General features: G+C 40.1%; 1 protein-coding gene across 1 annotated transcript; it reads left to right on the top strand.

The window, feature by feature from the left end:
* Nucleotides 1–1,781: 1,781 nt before the first annotated feature.
* On the top strand, nt 1,782–16,583 carry LOC143035741 (putative acyl-CoA dehydrogenase 6). The gene is made up of 9 exons (XM_076202655.1): nt 1,782–2,083; nt 4,451–4,571; nt 4,994–5,123; nt 7,846–8,120; nt 8,852–8,991; nt 12,839–13,034; nt 13,305–13,432; nt 14,482–15,918; nt 16,383–16,583. Exons 1-8 carry the CDS (start codon nt 1,901–1,903, stop codon nt 14,611–14,613), a joined length of 1,305 nt encoding a protein of 434 aa, XP_076058770.1. The 5' UTR covers nt 1,782–1,900; the 3' UTR covers nt 14,614–15,918; nt 16,383–16,583.
* The last annotated feature ends 4,575 nt before the right edge of the window (nt 16,584–21,158 follow it).

Genomic DNA, 21,158 nt, shown 5'->3' with positions numbered 1-21,158 from the left:
TGCACTCCCAACTGAGGATTAGTCAAATTTTCCCATCTGGCAATGTTGGTCTGGAGCGGTGGCGAGGGAGTCTAGCCGTCTGGTGATAGACAGTAGCACACGTACCGAACGTGTACACTGTAATACACAAAGTTTGTGATGCTGATTTAATATTAAAGTGTGGAACGCTCGTACAAAACACATGTTTTTATCACTATGCTACAACACATATGAAAACCAGGTTAAAGTTCACCCCGGTATTGAATCTTAAAATATGTGGTAAAAATACGTTTGTCCAAACATATTCCTTTTACCTTTTACCGCCACGTATGTGACCTTCCCCAGCACTCACTGAAATTGATTTCAGAACCCCAGGATAAGAAACGCTGGTTTAGAGAAACAGTCGTGGCTCTCAACGAAAGTTGCTTCCTTCCCTTTTACTTGTTCAATTATGTGGTCTACTCATTTGATGAGTCCTATATGTTCATTATATATATGATATTGTGTAAACTATATTTTGTAATGTATTCCCAGGTGTTCTAGTTGATTAAAGCTTGGGAGTAGCTACCAAGTCTTATTATTATAACACCTGGGAAACGTATCAGCGGGATTGTGGGAGAAATGTACGGACTATTGCAGAAGAATAAAGCGGCGTTTCACCATATGGATAAAGAGATAATAATAATAAAAAGAAACCCACATGGAAACCTTGATACCTCCAAGACCGGAATATTCATCAGCAGTATGGTTTCCACAAAGAGTGAAGGATAAAAGCAAGATCGAGAAAATACAAAGGGCAACAACCAAACTAGTCTCCAGCCTCCCAGATAAACCATATGAGGAAAGACTAAAAGTACTGGGTCTACCAACTTTGAAAGGCAGAAGAGAAAGAGATGATACGGTTACATTATTCAGGTAACTAATGGGGGTAGATTGTATTGGCAGAGATTTTACTAAAGAGCTCATGGCACCAAACTAAGAAAGACCACATGTCGAAAAGGAAGTGAAGAAATACAGTTTTCCATACACATGCATAAATACATGGAATATCTTAGAGGATGGTATAGCCCAAGCTCAAACAATACACGAATTCAAACCTAAATATGATAATTGGAAATCAAATATATGACTTAAGTTGGACTTTTATATGATGTTGGAGAGTGAGAGACGAAATCTAACGAGTGTTGTTCCTTTCATTTAGGTAAATACAATTAGATAAACACACACACACATTATCGAAAGAATGAAATTACACTTTCATAACATTATTTTGCAAAGGGGGACGGAGAGGGGGGTCGCCGATTAAATGAAGCGGCCTTGCTGTGGATGTGCTGTGTCTTGCGACACTGCTTCTGACCCAGGGCGGTGGGCAGGGTGCAGGGATGACCCGTCATCCAGGAGGTGCTCAGATGAGAGGAAGGGTGGGAGGGGTGTGGAGGGTATTTAGGGATGAAATGGGTGGGAGTGTTTTTATGCCTTTCCCTTTTTGGCTACCTCCCTTGGAAGGGGGAAAAAGCCTTGGTATATGTATGTATGTACTATAATCTGAAAACGGATCACCTGAGGAATTGATTATTGTCACCCCAGACTTAGGGTGATAATTCTTCAGGTGGCTATTCTGGGGTGACAATTCTTTAGGTGGGCTATTCTGGGGTGACAATTATTCAGGCGATTCCCGAGAACTACACTACTATATTTTTCATCAAAACAATGTCATAATATAAATTCCTATTTCAAATACCAGACGATAAAGTTATATGCCCTACTAGCGACATCTATAAAATGAACTAGTAACTATACGTGTTCAACAAAAACAAATAGAGATTTTCGGGCACCCGATGTATGTTGACGGACTAGAAATAAGCAGGCTTATCAAAGTTGAAAGTGTGGTAAATGTTGTGGTGGTAACATAAAAGCTACCATGGTGGGTACGTTGCATAATATGATGGGGCTGTGTAAGGTCCTAAGAGGTTTAAATCACAAATTCATGAAAACCGATTTCGTGCGACAAATATCTTCAACTGTGACTAAACAAGGCCAAGCAGAACCTAAAAGAGATTTTTACTCTGAAGATCACATTGAACTTCAAAATTCACTGAAAAAGGTAAAGTAGGTGTAATTTCGGGTGGTAAATGACAACATTAATGAATATACATGGGTGGCTACTGATTTGGTAATTTAATTATTTATACAACTGTTGAACCAGTGTCCAATGTTGAAACCCAACCTAACCTATTATGATTATCTAACCTATTAAAGTCTGATCTAGTTTTGCAAAATTTATCTTCTGCACTGTAGTTCATGATCCTACTGCCTGTCCTTTGTGCTGGATCTTAACCATATATACCCAGTATAGTTCTTTTACTCACTCTCAGGATAGTTATTCATATTTTTTCTTTGCCTTTAGTGTGTGAAGGACATAGATTAAGAATTGTTAGATTGTGCCCATTACACACACGTATCTGAGACTCAATCATGTTCCTCTCAATCAAACTTTTTGACTTTGAGCAGGAGTTTAAGTTGTTCCCAAGTTACAAGTAAAAAATTTCAAAGAATCTTGATTGAGAGAAATATAATATTGAATCATGTAAATATAGACTATAGTGGCGTGCAGACATCTGGTAATGGCTGGGGCCAGCGCCTTGATTGTATGCCCTAAAGAATTAAGTATAAGGCCTAGTACTTAAAAATATTGTGAGAAAGGAAGGTATATTTTTGGAAGTGCACACCTATATGATATACCATTAGAAAATATAATATCAATTTTATCAATTAAAATACAGATGGTTTGGACACATGGAAAGAATGAGTGAAGAAAGATTAGTAAAAGAAGTGTGGAAGGCAGAGGTGAAAGTAGTAAATATGAGGGGGTGTCCTAGGATGAGATAGATGGATGGGGTGAAAGGGGCATTACAAAAGAGAGGAATGTCTGTGGAGGAAGGAAGGGGTGAATGGAGAACAGTTGTGTATGGATGAGGCTGTGATGCATGAGGGGGAGTGGGTGGGGGATGGGGGGTGAGGAAGTATGTATGAGAAAAAATTTGACGCAGCCTGAAGGGATTTCTCCCCGTCTTCTCCTTTTCCACATGGGGGGATGGAGAGGGGGGAGTCGCCGATTTTATGAAGTGGCCTTGCTGTGTCTTGCGACACTGCTTCTGACCCAGGGCAATGGGATGCAGGGATGACCCGTCATCCAGGAGGTGCCAAGATAAGAGGGAGGGAGGAGGGTGGAGGGGAGTGGAATATATAGGAAATGGAATGGTGGTGACTATGAAGAAATCACTGAATGAGGATCTTCGCTACTCCTCATACAAGAGGTGCAAGGGCCAACTACTTGCCGCCAGGGCCCAAGAGAACCACCTTAAGAAAGCCGAGACACTCCTCAATAAGGCCAGGGATGCTCTGGTTCTTCTCAGATGAAAAGAACTTCTGCCAGGACCAGTTGCACAATGCACAGAACAACAGGTGGCTAACCTACAGTCTGCACGAAGTCCCCCACTTCAATAAGACCAAACTCTCTCAAACTGTGATGGTCTTTGGGTGTGTTTCCAGCAAAGGCCACATCATGCCCCCCTACATCTTTGAAGAGGGACTCGGACTCACTTCAGATGATTATATTGAGTTGCTGTCCACTGTTGTCAAACACTGTATGGAGAGGGTGGCTGCAGGAAGACCATACATGTGGCAGCAGCACTCAGCTCCATGTCACACCTCCAGGAAAACCCAGAAGGGTCTGAGAACTCCTACAACTTTACCAGTCCCAACATCTGGCCCCCCAACTCACCTGACGACAACCCCATGGACTATTATGTGTGGGACACAGTTGAAAAAGATACCAATCATGCCGCCTGCAACACCAAGGACAAGCTGATTGCCAGGATCAAACTGGTGTTCAGGCATCTCTTGAAGGACACTGTGAAGGCCGCATGATGCAAGTTCAGGTCCTGTCTGGAGGCTCAGGGTGACTTCTTTGAGTGAGAAGCATTTGGCAAACGATCCTCTAAGAGATGCACATAACAATACTTGAAGAAACATTATTTATTATTCTCTTGCTGAAGATCCACAGCCCCCAGAAATCTTGCCATGGCCACTGGTTCATTCTGAAAGTCACTCAATGAAGATATTTTATATTGTTGTGTGATAGATGTAAGTGTAGTACAGTGTATTATAATGTGCTCTGTGATTTCTGTGTGGTGGTTGCATATGGGTTAATTGAAATCTGTTTACAGTCTGATTCTGTGTTGGTATGGTCTTAATGTGAGATGGTGACCTGAATGTGTAGACATACCAGTGCACTTCTTACTTGCCTTGGAAGTGAATTCTCCATAGAGTTCATTTCTAGGAGAGTTTGATGAAAAATATAATTTGTTTGTCTATTGTGGGATGCTTGATGGGAAAGATTGTTGAAATTTATTGTGAGCAAAGAGTAAAGAAAACTAATTCCAGGATCCTAAAATACTCATTTCTACAGCTTATTAACACACACATCAACCCTAATGTAGACCAGTGGGAAGAAGAAGGACAGTTTCCAGCCCATGTTGTCTTCAAACTCCTTGGTGATGCTGGCTTTCTTGGAGTTACAAAACCTATAGGTAAATTCCTAACTAAACTTATTTGGTATTGTCTTGAAATCCTTTTTCTTTTGGATAGAAACCTTTTTGTATTTCAAAGTTATTGAAAATGTACTTGGAATTTTTTTTTGTACAGTACATCATTCTAAACCAAGCACAAGATTTCTTGATCAACTAACTAAATTTCCCCCACCTTTTTACATAGAAGAACTGGCATCCAGTGACTGCTTACATCCTACTACATTCAGCCAGTGACAAACAGTCCCACACTAATACAACATATACGACAACAGTTTAGATTTACTTCACAAAGAACGATTGCCAGCCACTGTAGCATTGCAGGTTTCCAGTCATTGAAACTTTAGAAAAAAATTATTATGCATATTAATAAAACTATTTTGATGATAAAACATTGTATTTAGTGGTGAATGCCTTCTTTGCAGAATATGGTGGATTAGGTCTCGATTATCGATACAGCGTAGCTACTGCAGAAGCCATAGGGCACATCCACTGTGGTGGCATTCCAATGGCTATTGCTGTACAAACAGACATGTCCACTCCAGCACTGGCCAGGTATAAGCTCCATTGCATCAGGTTTCTTTATATTTCGTTCACCATAACAGCAATCATATTCATATGTTCATGCCAGATCCTGCACCTGCTTAAATTATTTTGTTGCATGCTCTCCCAAAAACTACCATTGCTGGAAGGAGATTGTTTTCAGGTTTCCTTTTCCCAAGGAACTGGCACTATTACCATTGTGTCATGCAACATTCTTTTATGATGGGAGACTAGTCTCCTTTTAAAAAAAGAATTCAGTCACATTTGGATTTAATTATTCCTTCTCTCTATGTATATGTATATGTATATTAATCACGAAGAACCCACAGTCGGAAAAAAAGGAAACTTGAGAAGAAAGTGTAACTTCTATATTTCAGTAATAGCTATAGCCCTCTTCAGGAAAGTAGGCTATATATAACAAGAATATGTTATATGGTATATGTGTGTATATATATATATATATATATACACACACACACAATGAGTCCTCCTTATACGGTAATTCTTTATCTGGTAAATTCACAGTTATGGTATTTGGTAATTACTACCCTCGATTCTATTTACGATAATAGAAATTCACAGATACAGTATCCGCTTGTGTTTTGAAGAGGAAAAAGCAGGGAGAAGGTACGTCTGGCATATCCTATTATTACATGTTATAATGGGTTTGGTACATGGTAATTTCAATTTGCTGTAAGGTTTTCAGGAATGCATATGTACCGTATAACGAGGACTTACTGTATATATATATATATATATATATATATATATATATATATATATATATATATATATCTATATATATATATGTATGTATGTGTATATATATATATATGTATGTATGTATGTGTATATATATATATATATATATATATATATGCATGTATTTGTATATATATGTACGTATGTATGTGTTTATATGTACATATGTATGTATATATATATATGTATGTGTATATATATGTATGTATGCGTATATATATGTATGTGTATATATATATATATATATATATATATATATATATATATATATATATATATATATATATATATATATATATATATATATATATATATATATATATGTATATATAATATACTGTGATACCATGTATAGATGATACTCTGATGCAAAGAAGGGAGGTGCAGAGGAGGAGGGTGGATAAGGAGTGATTATGTGTGAATGATATTTTGATGCAGCCCAAAGGGATTTATCCCTGTCTCTATTTTCTGCATGAGGGGATGGAGAGAGGGAGGTCACCAATTAATTGAGGCAGCCTTACTGTGGATGTACTGTGTCTTGCTGCATTGCTTCTGACCTAGGGCAGTGGGTAGGAGGTAGGGTTGACTCATCACCCAGAAGGAGCTAAGATGAGTGGGACTGGTGGAATGGGTGGGAGAGGGGATGTGCCTTTTGACTTGGATACCTCCTTTTTAAGGGGGAAAAATCCTTTGATATATAGGTAGATGATCTATTACCATCCTTAAATCTTTCTTTTGCAATGAAATGCATCCGTCCTTGTAACTGTGGCGAGTAAGATAAGATAGAAGTAGATAAGAGGGACAGATTGTATTGGTTTTTAAATCCTGCATACATTGATAGGGTTGATGAAAGAGTATTAGGATGGTTTGGACACATGGAAAGAATGAGTGAAGAAAGGCTAGTAAAAGAGGTATGGAAGGCAGATGTGGGGGGAGTGAACATGAGGGGATGTCCTAGGATGAGGTGGATGGATGGGGTGAAGGGGGCTTTGGGGAAGAGGGGAATGTCTGTTGAGGAAGGATGTGAGAGGACAGAAGACAGGGGTGAATGGAGAATGGTTGTATATGGATGATGTTGTGATGCATGAGGTGGAATGGGCAGGGGGATGGGGGGTGAGGTAGTATGTGTGAGCAAAATTTGACGCAGCCCGAAGGGATTTCTCCCCGTCTTCTCCTTTTATGCATGGGGGGACGGAGAGGGGGGTTGCCAATTTAATGAAGCGGCCTTGCTGTGGATGTGCTGTGTCTTGCGACACTGCTTCTGACCCAGGGCAGTGCACAAGGTGCAGGGATGACCCGTCATCCAGGAGGTGCTAAGATAAGAGGGAGGGTGGAGGGGTGTGGAGTGTATTCAGGGATGGAATGGGTGGGAATGATTTTATGCCTTTCCCTTTTTGGCTACCTCCCTTGTAAAGGGGAAAAAGCCTTGGTATATGTATGTATGCATACATTGATAGAACATATTCAAAAGTTTACTGTACTGCAATGTAACATGCAGCCAATGCTTACAGTACTGTTTTGAGTTGCCCCTTTGGACTGGAGCCATTAATCATTTATGTATTTTTGTTTATGAACCTAGGGGAAAACCAAAAATAAGATGAATGGATAGTGTGAAAGAGGCCAAGGTAGAAAGTAAATGTCAGTTGAGTAAAGAATGGTTGTGAATGGACAGTAAATTGACATGGCCTAAAGGGATTTCTCCTTGTCTTCTGTGTGCATGATAGGACAATGAGGGAGGGTCTTCTCTATGTAAATAAAAATGGTGAAAGCATACCAGCTTAGGCTGTCAGGGTCTGCTGTAGATGTGCTGTGTGGGATGGGGGGGGGGGGGCAGATGCATGCCGTAGCTGGCTACCTACTTTATAAGGGGAAGAAGCCTTTTGGTATATAGATAGATAGTAAATTACTTGATGTTGAATTTTAGCCCCTCATCTATGATGACAATGATACTTACACAGATGATTCATTACAGATTTGGCAGTGAATACCTGAAGAAAGAATTCCTTGCCCCAAGTATCAGTGGTGACCTTGTGTCATGCCTTGGTGTGAGCGAGCCCAGTGCAGGTTCTGATGTTGCCAATATCATTACAAATGCAAAGCGAGATGGGGATGATTTGATCATAAATGGGCAAAAGTTGTGGATTACAAATGCATGGCAGGCAGACTGGATGTGCCTCTTGGCAAATACCTCTCAAGGGCCACCTCACCGAAACAAGTCTCTCATCTGTCTTCCAATGAACACTCCTGGTGAGTTTGCTGCTTGAGTTTGAAAAGCATTTAATGCCGTATTAGCCTTATATTAATATATCCTGTATAATTTAAGGAAGAAAATATAGTGGACATAATTGAGTGGCTTTGTCATTATTGGATATTTGAGCATTTAATGCTATAGATCCACTCCTCTCCCCTCCACCACCCTCTCCTCCCTCTCATCTTAGCTCCTTGTGGATGATGGGTCATTCCAATATCCCATCCACTGGCACAAGCAATGTAACTATGTCTTGCTACATTGCATCTGACCCAGGGTAGTGGGCAGGATACAGGGATGACCCATCATCCAAGAGGAACTAAGATGAGAGGGAGGAAAGGTGGATGGAATGGGTAGGAGTAGGTATGTGTCTATGATTTGACTACCTCTCTTATAAGGGGGAAAAAGTTCTTTACATATAAATAGATATATTTATATTATGATAGCCTGAATAAGTTGGGGAGAATATATTGTGAATACAATCACCTAGCTTTGTCATTATTGGATATATTTGTTTTGTTTGTTCATCCACTGGGAAGCATTGAGGATAAACTGGCAGTATTAATGTGGGAAGTGATGAGGCACAATTTTTGCATGGTTTAATTGTGAAGGATTGAAGGGATTGTATGTGATTTTTTTTTTTTTTTTTCATTGCTCCAAAGGCTGTACATTACTAAAGTAATTTTGTATGGCTAACATATATACATTTGGCTTGATTTTTTTTCCACAGGAATTCACCTGACAAAACGGATAAGCAAAATAGGAATGCATAGCTCCGACACAGGACAGATTTTCTTTGAAGATGTGAGAGTGCCTGCCAAGAATATCATTGGAGAAGAAGGCATGGGCTTTACATACCAGATGTTACAGGTAAAGTTGTAATTCAGTTATATGTATACAAGAGGCCATCTTTCAGAGGCACATACTCATATAAAAAAACTCTCATACTCCTATTTCAGCATGTTATGGTAACTTATATATGCAGATAAGGTTGTGTGTGATAGTGCAAAAATATTTTTAGTGAAGAAAGACTAGTAAAAGAGGTGTGGAAGGCAGATGTGGAGGGAGTGAACATGAGGGGGCGTCCTAGGATGAAGTGGATGGATGGGGTGAAGGGGGCTTTGGGGAAGAGGGGAATGTCTGTTGAGGAAGGACGGGAGAGGACAAAAGACAGGGGTGAATGGAGAATGGTTGTATATGGATGATGTTGTGATAGCATGAGGTGGAATGGGGGGTGAGGTAGTATGTGTGAGCAAAATTTGACGCAGCCCGAAGGGATTTCTCCCCGTCCTCTCATTTTATGCAATGGGGGGGTCGCCGATTTAATGAAGCGGCCTTGCTGTGGATGTGCTGTGTCTTGCGACACTGCTTCTGACCCAGGGCAGTGGACAAGGTGCAGGGATGACCCGTCATTCAGGAGGTTCTAAGATAAGAGGGAGGGTGGAGGGGTGTGGAGTGTATTCAGGGATGGAATGGGTGGGAATGATTTTATGCCTTTTTCTTTTTGGCTACCCCCCTTGTAAGGGGGAAAAAGCCTTGGTATATGTATGTATTTTAGGAGAAAGGGTTCTAGGTTTAGGAGCACATGACAGGTTGTGCCTAGCTTCAGGACAATTAGAAGTCACTGGTAGCTATCAAGTTTGAATGTAGGCCTACATTGTGCAACATTCCATCAGAATCAACTCAATTGTTACTGTCAAACAGAACTAGATTTTGCAAATGCATGGCTGTGAGAGATTTTTGCAATAATCAAGTTGCTTTCCAAAGTTATTTTAAAAGTTTCAGGGTAGTGTTTTTCGTGTAATATCTATGTGTCAAGTAGAAAATAAGAAGAGAAGTTAAACACTTTTCACCAGAAAAAAGTGTAAATTTGACTGAAGTCATACCTTGCTTCATGTTAAGAATGTGGAAAGTAAGAATCATCAGTAGTCATTGTATTTAAATCAGGATCCTGTTTACACAATATTTTGTTGTACTCTCAAACCTATTGATATAATTATAATATGACATGAGCATGAAATGTCACTTGTAAATTTTGTGAAATGCTTGAAAATATGGAGGGAAGAGAGTGAGTGGTTTGAGGTAAAGGTGGGACTTCACCAGGGATGTTTCATGTTGCCATGGCTGTTCAGTTTATATATGTATGGGGTGATGCAAGAAGTAAATGCAAGGGTAATAGGCCAGGGATTGGAGATGGTTAAAGGAAATGGAGAAAAAATGGGAGATAGGCCAGTTGTTGTTTGCTGACGACACTGCGCGTGTAGTAGGATCACAGGAGGAATTAATAAAGTGATGGAGTTTAAGAAACCATGCAAAAGAAGGATGTTGAAGATAAATGTGGTTAAAAGTGAGGTGATAAGATGTACAAGGGGAGAGGATGGCAGTAAATTGGGAGTGAGTATTAAGGGAGAGAGACTGGAGGAAGTGGATAGCTTTAGATACTTGGGTGCTAATGTGGCAGGAAAGGGAGTGGAGGTAGAATGTAGATTGAGAGAAGTAGGTAAATGCCTTGGGGAACTAAGAAATGTAATAAGGAATAGACATTTGGGAATGGATGCTAAGAGGAGATTGTGCAAAGGGGTGATTGTGCTGACAGCACTGTATGGGGCAGAAACATGGAACATAAGAGAGGAAGAGAAGAGTTTAAATATGTTTGAGATGAAATGCTTGAGAAATATGGTATGGGTTACTAGGCTGGATGGAGTGAGAAATGAGGAGGTGAGGATGAGAGTGGGGGTGGAAAGGGAGTTGGGAGATAGGGTTGATGAAAGAGTATTTGGATGGTTTTGACACATGGGAAGAATGATTGAAGAAAGATTGGTAAAAGAGGTATGGGAGACAGAGATGGATGTAGTGAACATGAGGTGGTTGACCAAGGATGAAATGGATGGATGTGATGAAAGGGGCATTAGGAAAGAGGGGAATGTCTGTTGAGGAAGGAAGGGAGAAGGCAGAAGATAGGGTTGAGTGGAGAATGGTTGTGTATGGATGATACTGTGATGCATGGAAGGGGGTGTGTGGAGGATAGGGGGTGAGGGAGTATGTGTGAATGATATTTTGATGTAGCCTGAAGGGAGTTCTCCCTGTCTTCTCTTTATATGCATGAGGAGATGGAGAGGGGGGTTGCTGATTAAATGAAGCAGCCTTGCTATGGATGTGCTGTGTCTTGCAGCATTGCTTCTGACCCAGGGCGGTGGGCTAAATGCAGGGATGACCTGTCATACAGGACGAGCCAAGAAATGAAGGAGGGAGGGGTGGTGGATGGGAGTGGAGTCTTGGATCATGTGTTGGACTCATGATTGCCAGCTGCTGCCCTCCCACATGAGAGCTCAGAACTCACAAGACTCAGTCAGTGGGTAATGCTGTCATCTTACACACACACACACAACTCCAACTCCTTGCCCACCAGAGTTGAAGTACTGACTCTTAGTTCAGCAGTGGTAAAATTTGGTCAGCCTAGAGTTGGACTCAAACTCAAATCACTGAATTAGTGGTTGAGAATGGTACCACTGCACCACTAGGCCAGTGGGGAAAGGGAGCTAGTAGATAGGGATGATCAAAGAATACTGGGATGGTTTGGGTATATGGAAAAAATGAGTGAAGAAAGGCTAGCAAAAAAAAAAAGAAAGTGTGGAATGTAGAGGTGGATGGAGTGAACTTGAAGGGAAGAGGAAGAGTAAATAGGATGGATAGAAGGAAGAGGATCATGTGTAAAAGAAGAATATGTATTGAACAGGAAAGGAAAAGAGGCAAGAAATAGATGTGAGTGGAGAGTGGTTGTGAATTATGATAAATTGATGCAGCCCAAAGTGATTTGCCCTTGTTTTCTCTAATTCCTGTTGTGAGGACAAGGAATAAAAGGTGCCATGTAATAAAGTTGGGGTGGGGTGGGGGTAAACCAACTTTAGCTGTTGGGCCCTGCTGTAGAGGTGCTGTGTTTTGATGTATATAAAGGATGGTAATAGATGTTGCCTCAAGTTTCGCTGAGATGTGTAAAACCCACAGCCTCTCATTGGTCAGCAACAGCTCTTGGGCCCTCGCACAAAACACTGGGAAGATACTTTGGACTGTTGTGTGTGCTGTATTGGTGTGGAACTGTTTCTGTGTCACTGGTTGAAATTAGTAGTAGAGGAGCAGTTGCTAGTTGTTTGCTTTCCATCTGAGAAATGTTGTAAGAAATATAAACTTATTAACCCCTTCACTCTGGGCCAAAATCTCGCGGGCAGCATTAGCTGCCAGACGTGCGATGTTGCGTCATAATACTCGCATTATAAAAAATAAAGTTACTGCTGTATTTAGCTCGTTCTCTTTCACCCGTGAATTTTGATAACCATAGAAAATATGATGAAGCCAGTTTACAGAGTATGGGGGTCATGCAGGTACAACTACAATAAATATAATCAAGACGCCAACATCTGCATCCTCGCGTACCCACTTGGTCCTCATGATGCCTACGTAGGCGTCATCGTATCGAAGGGGTTAAAAGGAATCTTGGGCTTGTCTAGAGACTGATTGTCAGCTCCTCATTGCTGCACTTACGGATGGGGGTGAGGGGGTATACAGGATCTTAAAATGGGCAGTTTTGCTCTCCATCTTGCAGGATCTCCACATGCAGGTACCTATCATTGGTCCTGGCCCTTGGTATGTTTTGTGTTTAACTAGATATCGTGTAAGTTATGGTTGAATTTTTATTCAATTATGTATTGGTACTTTTCAGTTTCAAGAAGAGAGGTTAGCTGGTGCTGCCATTGCGCTGATTCCTCTAGAAGTTTGTATTAAGGAAACCATTAAGTACACAAGAGAGCGAAAGGTCTTTGGCCAGCCACTGCTGCATAATCAGTATTTGCATTTCCGTCTGGCGGAACTTGAAACTGAAATAGAGTGCCTTCGTGCTCTGATTTACAGAGCTGTGGGTAAGTAACTTTACATTTCATTGCCAGTAACCAGTGATTCTGTCCTTAAGGACTTATGTGTACTAGTACATTATGTACAAAAACAGTCCTGATGCAGTCTTTTTTTTTAAAGTAATATCCATTCATTTTATTTTTATATATTTATTGAACTAATTCAGCAAATGATGGATGTGATGGCAGCCAGATAGAAATAGTTTTAGAAGTGAGATACAATTTAAGAGGAAATTAGTAGACAGATCCAGTTTATTTTAGAATTGCCTTTCTTTGCAGACATGTATGTGGATGGGCAAGATGTAACAAAGCTGGCCTCCATGTGCAAGCTTAAGGCAGGACGTTTGGCCAGGGAAGTTACAGACAGTTGTCTTCAATTCTGGGGTGGAATGGGATTTACAAATGAGGTGAGTAATGAAATGTTCAAAAATGATAAACTCGTTCACTATCAAAGAGGTGCCATAAAGTTGATGATGATGATATGGTATAAAGTCACAAACTCCCCCCTATCAGGAAGCTAGGACAGTTCTTCTCAGAGAGGGTAACCATGCCCTTGGTTTAGTTTTGCCATAATGTTAGATAGAATTGTTCAGCATTAGCACAACATTTCATAAATCAAAGATTTGAAATTTAATGGAAGAAGAAAGGTAAAGTCTTTTAATTTTTAGATGAAGTGTTTAAGATGTATGGTTGGAGTTATGACATTAGGTAGAGTGAGAAATGTGAAGAGCGAGTTAACGCTTTGACTTGGCCACCCCTTTATAAGGGGGAAAGGAGTTTCAGGGTATATTCCAAGTGCCTATATTTTCATTTGATCTTCTGTCTCCCTTTCCCATTCATGTCATCCATATGCAGTGAGACTTCTCATTAACGGATGTTAGTTAGCTGTGTTTGCGGTGTTTTTGCTGTGTTTTTGGTGTTTTTTGGTGCTGTTTAGTGCGTGCAATCACTATGCCACCCAAAAACCACTCCAAAACACAGCGAAAACACCGCAAACATAGCTAATCAATCCCCATTAATGAGAGGTCTCACTGTACTTTTCCTTGTTCTGTCACAATGTTTTATTTATCTCTGTAGTAACCCCTCGGTAGTTAAGAAGGCTGTCTCAGTAAACCTCTTCTATTTTGTTTGCTGTCATCCGTTTTTATTCATCTGTTTTAATCCCCTTTATCATAATTACGGCAAAGGTCGAGGGGATAGCGGTTCGAATCCTGTCACCAGCAAAATTGAATCAAGGGCATGGTTCATTAAATTCCACGCTACGAAGGCCTCCGTAAGGGGCACCGTCCTAGCCTTCCGATGGGAGGAGTTTGTGATGTTAAACCACATCATCATCATCATAATTTGCTTCTTCTCATGTCACATGTATTCTAAATCTATTTTTCCAGAATTGTATTTTGAATCTCCCCTCATACATATTGTGGATGGCTGATTGATTATTTTAATTTCACCACAGGTCCTGGTTAGCCGATATTATCGTGACCTTCGTCTTCTCTCAATTGGTGGTGGTGCTGATGAGGTCATGCTGGGTATTATTTGCAAGTACATGGGTACTTTGCCTCAACCTCCAAAAAAGATCAAGAAATGATGACTTCATGCCAGTTTTCTGAAGAATGGCCAAGAAATTACATCACTACAGATAGTTCTCTCCATTTGGAATCTTAAATTTGAAGAAAAAAAAAATTCTATATTCATAATGAAAACACTTTTCAGAAATATGCAAAACTAATGTATATAAAAATTCTAGATTTTAGAGTTTTCTGAAGGGAATTTTTCATTGTCAGTATTGGAGATTTTTTTACTTAATCAGTCAATTAGTTGCCATGAATTTTGTTGACCCAAAACCTACAGACCCACAGTGGCTGACAATAATCCCTAGGCCTTCCCATAGATCTCTCAAGGAAGAAGCCTGTAGCTGTATTGTATTAGTGTGGTACTGCTTTTATGTTATGTACATACAATTGTGCCAACAGCATTGTACGGGGCAGAAACATAGAACATGAGAGAGGAAGAGAGAAGGAGTTTGAATGTGTTCGAGATGAAATGTCTGAGAAGTATGATAGGGGTTACTAGGCTGGATAGAGTGAGAAATGAGGAGTTGAGGAGGAGAACAGGGGTGGAAAGGGAACTGGGAGATAGGGTTGATGAAAGAGAATTAGGATGGTTTGGACACATGGAAAGAATGAGTGAAGAAAGATTATTGAAAGAAGTGTGGAAGGAGTGAATATGAGAAAAATGGGACGGGGATTGGGACCAGGCATCCTTCTCCCTGTAGCCCAACAGGGGACATTCCTAAAAAAAGTAAAGGCATTATGTTTGTGCTGAAAGTAATAGGAGGGGAACAGTTACCAGTTGTCAGATTTCCTTATGTTGAAAGGTTGAGGAAGTATAGATGAAGTTGACAAAAGTTTTTGGGGTTAGTCAGAAGATTGAATGTCAGCCCCACGGTTGCTCTCTTTGTTCCTCTTGCAGGACCACATTGTGCAGATACCTATTGTCATTTGTGGAGATTTTTTAATTATACAGTGAGACCTCTCATTAACGGATGTTAATTAGCTGTGTTTGTGGTGTTTTTGCTGTGTTTTCGGTGTTTTGGAGTGGTTTTTGGGTGGCATAGTGATTGCACGCACTAAACAACAGCACCAAAAACACAGCGAAAACACCACAAACACAGCTAATTAACGTCCGTTAATGAGATGTCTCACTGTACATACATATACCAAAGGCTTCCCTCTACACGGGGGGGTAGCCAAAACGAAAAAGGCATAGAAACCACTCCCTTTCCTATATATTCTATTTATATACCAATAGGCTTCTTCCCCCTTATTAGGGAGATAGGCTTTTAATTTGAGAGATAACAAATAGGGAGAATTATCTGTACAGATTATATGTGGTAAGTTATTTTATTGTTTTGTTATGCTTCATGAACCCTGTCAGGACTGTGATGTTCTTTGCATGTTTTGTTTTGACTAATACAATATGCCTGTGTTGAGGTTAGGGGGCAATAGACAAAATAAGTTTTGATCAAACAGTTTTTTCAACTAAAGAATTAAACATTTCCATTCAGATTAATAATTTATTTCTTATCACTCCATCCATATAAAAGTTAAAAAGCCATGGTGAATTTTTTTTTCATCCACGCTTCAGGATAGCTGCTGCTTGTAATTGTAAGATGTCATGATAACTTTTAAGATGAGAGGGAGGGAGGGGAGTGGAATATATAGGAAATGGAATGGGTGGTAGTGGTTTCTATGCATTTTTCTTTTTGGCTACCCCCCATGTATGGGGAAAAAGCCTTTGGTGTATGTATGTATGTTATTTTGATTAATTGATTTGTTTTATATATATTTTTTTCAGGGGTTATCAACTATTTGTAGTCTGGCCAGATATTTGTATGAAGAATTGAAGATATTTTGTAAGCAGCAATAGCAACAGACAATGCAAATTCAATGTAAGTTTCATACATATGATTTGAGATTTTATCTTCGTTGTATCATAGTACAATGTTCAGATTGAATTTAATGATGGATTTATCAAAGATTAAATATATTTAAATAAGATGTTGTATTACTTTCTTTGGATTATTCTATGGTGTCCTCTGTATTATTTGGAAAGCAAAAGTGAAAGGATGTTTTGTGGTTCGGCCATGTTTGATCTGTCCTCAATGGGGGACCATCAAATGTCAATAAACAAAACCTTAAAGGAGCATTCATATAATGTAAACATAAAGCCAATTTTTATGTAAATAATAGATACTATATAACATTTTCCTTTTCCAATTAAGGACTGGATGTAAAGTAAGGTATGTGTTTGGGGAAGAAAATTTATAAGATTTATTTGGAAAGTAAAAAGTTGCCTAGGTAAATGGAAACAATATCTATTTCCATGTGGTCTTAAGATTAAGTCAATTTTATTTTAAACAGTAGTACATACATATATCAACGCTTTTTCCCCCTTACAAGGGAGGTAGCCAAAAAGGAAAAGGCATAAAATCATTCCCACCCATTCCATCCCTGAATACACTCCACACCCCTCCACCCTCCCTCTTATCTTAGCACCTCCTGGATGACGGGTCATCCCTGCACCTTGTCCACTGCCCTGGGTCAGAAGCAGTGTCGCAAGACACAGCAAGGCCGCTTCATTAAATTGGCGACCCCCCCCTCTCCATCCCCCCATGCATAAAAGGAGAAGATGGGGAGAAATCCCTTTCTTGTAATGGAATTGCTCAGAATCCATGTATGTTTATCTTGTATGTGAAATTATTATATTTTTATCTTCTTTGAACATTGACCTCACTGTAGTCAGTGAATGATAGTCGTGCCGAGCATCTATTGGAAGAAAAGCCTGTAGATTGAGTGTCATTGATTCATTCTATACTAGTGTGCATATGCTCATGCATTAGCTACACAACATCAGATCTTGGTGGTGTCAGCAAGATTCAATGAAAGATCCATTGTCTGACCAGACCCTTGGTTACTTTGGCTTGACTTCAGATTCCAGCCATCAAAGCCACCTGCATCCCGACCAGGTAGTCAGCCATACAATGTTACCTGAAGTCAAGTTATTAATTATGTCGATAGAATAATGTTCCTGTATATATGCATATGTGTATACCTATGAATTATACTGGGTGCTCACATACAGTTCTATACTGTACATAAATATAGTCATAAGGAAAATAGATTTATGTAATTATAACACATTTACTTCATTGTGCCCTACATGGCGAGAACCAGAGGAAGCTTGACTATGCTACTGTCAAGACTTACCAGTAAAGAGAAGACCCCAAGTGATGCCTTTATCTTACTGTCTCCAAGCTAGTGTAGAACAACACAAGTCTACAAGAGTGAAGGAGGTGAGTTGGGTAGAGAGGAGAGGGTAAATGGTGCAGAAGGACAGATGATAATTGAAATGAAAGCAGTTAATGGGAGATGGATAAAATATTTCAGGGAGTTGCTAAATATAGAGAAGGAGGTTTTGATTGTAGAAGTGGGAGATGTCATGGTAATGACTAGTGGGAGAATAGAATGGTAAAGCTATAGCAAAAGAGAAGTAGAATAGACTGAAAGAGATGCAAGTTGGTAAAGCACTTGGGTTAAATGGTTGTCATGTAAAATGCAATGAAGGGAGGAACAGTTACAGTGGAATGGATAGTGACATTGTTTATTGTGTGTCCAAGGGAAGGAAGTGTACAAGTGGTCTGGAAAAGTGCATGTATATTTCCAGTGTACAAAGGAAAAGGGGATAAATTGGGGAACGTTCCAAGACAGGCTTAGCAAGCCGTTGGGTAAAAATATTATTTGCTCGAGAAACCCACACCAAGCCTCGGAATAGGACAGAAATGGCTTATGATCTAAAAACGAAAAAGGACTACAATTTGGGACTGCTAATGTAACTACTTTAAATGGTAAGGAAGAAGTAATGGTGATGTAGATGAAGGAGAGAAACCCACAGGTGATGGGAATGAGTGAGTCTAAACTTAGAGGACACGGAAATCAGGTACTGCATAAAGACTACACACTGTTTTTTAGCAGAAGAGAGAATAAATCCAGACATGGAGTAGCTATCCTCTTAACACCTGAACTGGGAAATAAAGTTGATGATGTTACCTATATAAATGATACAATGATCATACTAACACTAGACATCAGGAGAGAGAATTTAACTATAATTCAGGTATATGCACCTCAGCAAGGAAAAAGACCCCTACAAGAGAAGCTTGAATTTTACCAAACACTTCAAGATAAAATCGACAGGGTGATGACACAAACAAGACTCACGCTTATGGGGTGGTCTGTGGTATTTTATCAAACACCTTTTGTAAGTCCAAGAAAGCACAATCTGCCCATCCGTCCCTTTCATGCATTATATCTATTAACCTTAAATAGAAACATCAAATTTGTGTCACTTGATCTTCCCTGTCTAAAACGAAATTGTTTGGGATTTAGTATATTGTTCTCCAGATGTTTAGTCCATCTACTTTTGATGACTTTCTCACAAATTTTAGCTATTGTACTGGTAAGGGGTGAAAGTGGCAGTAGACTGGAAGTGAGCATTAAGGGAGAGTAACTGGAGGAAGTGGATAGTTTTAGATACTTGGGTGCAAATGTGGCAGGAAAAGGTGGAGGTAGAATGTAGATTGAGAGAAGCGAGTAAATGCCTTGGTGGATTGAAAAGTGTAATGAGGAATAGACATTTGGGAATGGATGCTAAGAGGAGACTGTATGAAGGAGTGATTGTGCCAACAGCACTGTATGGGGCAGAAACATGGAACATAAGAGAGGAAGAGAGGAGTTTGAATGTGTTTGAGATGAGGTGTCTGAGAAGTATGATGGGGGTTACTAGGCTAGATAGAGTGAGAAATGAGGAGGTGAGGAGAAGAACGGGGGTGGAAAGGGAGTTGGGAGATAGGGTTGATGAAAGAGTATTAGGATGGTTTGGACATATGGAAAGAATGAGTGAAGAAAGACTAGTAAAAGAGGTATGGAAGGCAGATGTGGAGGGAGTGAACATGAGGGGACGTCCTAGGATGAGGTGGATGGATGGGGTGAAGGGGGCTTTGGGGAAGAGGGGAATGTCTGTTGAGGAAGGACGGGAGAGGACAGAAGACGGGTGAATGGAGAATGGTTGTATATGGATGATGTTGTGACGCATGAGGTGGAATGGGCGGCGGGATGGGGGGTAAGGTAGTATGTGTGAGCAAAATTTGACACAGCCCAAAGGGATTTCTCCCCGTTTTCTCCTTTTATGCATGGGGGGACGGAGAGGGGGGGTCGCCGATTTAATGAAGCGGCCTTGCTGTGGATGTGCTGTGTCTTGTGACACTGCTTCTGACCCAGGGCAGTGGACAAGGTGCAGGGATGACCCGTCATCCAGGAGGTGCTAAGATAAGAGGGAGGGTGGAGGGGTGTGGAGTGTATTCTGGGATGGAATGGGTGGGAATGATTTTATGCCTTTTCCTTTTTGGCTACCTCCCTTGTAAGGGGGAAAAAGCCTTGGTATATGTATGTATGTACTAGTAAGGGAGACTGGTCTGTAGTTTGTTGGGTCTTGCTTGTTTCCCCCTTTATATATTGGCACAATATTGGCATTTTTCCAGTCTTGCAGTACCTTATCTTCTTTGAGTGAGCAATCTATTATCTTATATATTTTTCCCATTAGTGGGTCTGTTTACATGTGATTTCCTTGTTGGTTTTGTTTTAGTGGTGAATGTAGATGGGGTAGGGCTGTTCTGGTGTTTTACTGGCAGGGTTCATTCATCATTTTTTTGCCTTGAGTTTCACAAAGTGGAAAAACCACAGACCCACAGTCACAAGCAGTGGCCGTCAGAACCTCCTACAGATCTCTGGGAAGAAATTTTAGATTGATAATGGGTTTTGAAAATGGTCAGCTTTGCTGTCCATCTTGCAAGACCACCACATTCAGGTACCCCTCATTGATCCCTTCTGGTGAGGTTTTCTTTTCTGAGTTCATGTCTGGGGGTTCTTGATTTGTGTGTGTGTATTTACTTGGTTGTATTATATGAGAACGGGAGCTATGCTCGTGGTGACCTGTTTTTGTATCTTGCAAGATCAAGTTTGTTCTTAAATTCTTGTATTGTGTTTGTGTATATATGTGTGATTCACCACCATGGTCTGGGATCATGTGTTGGACTCATGATTGACAGCTATTACCCTCCCAGATGATAGCTCAGAACTTATATATGGCCCAATCTATGGATAATGCTGTAGCGTTACACACACACACACACACATCCAACTCTTTAGCCACTAGAGTTGGAGTACTGGCTTGCAGTGTAGCAATGCTAAATTTTCTCAGCCCTGGATAGTACTTGATCTTAGATCAATGATTTAATAGTTGAGAATAGTATCACTGCACCTTTGAGCCAATGTGTGTGTATGTATTACCTAGTTGTATTATATGGAAAGGGGAGCTATGCTTGTAGTGACCCGTCTTTGTATCTCTCAGCATCTAGTTTGTTTGTAAATTCTTGTATGGTTTTTGCACATACTATTGTTTCGTCCAATTTGTTCCGACATCCACCACTCTGTGTGGAAAACTATTTTTTTTTTTTTGTGTGTATGTATGTATATGTATTTTGTGTAGGTGTTCTTTACACTGTTTTAAAGGTCA

Source organism: Oratosquilla oratoria, chromosome 19 (assembly GCF_046742065.1).
Source record: "Oratosquilla oratoria isolate Oo_2021 chromosome 19, ASM4674206v1, whole genome shotgun sequence".
In the NCBI taxonomy this organism is placed as follows: domain Eukaryota; kingdom Metazoa; phylum Arthropoda; class Malacostraca; order Stomatopoda; family Squillidae; genus Oratosquilla; species Oratosquilla oratoria.
The sequence above is the reverse complement of the archived record's forward strand: the minus strand, read 5'-3'. Positions and strand labels throughout refer to the sequence as shown.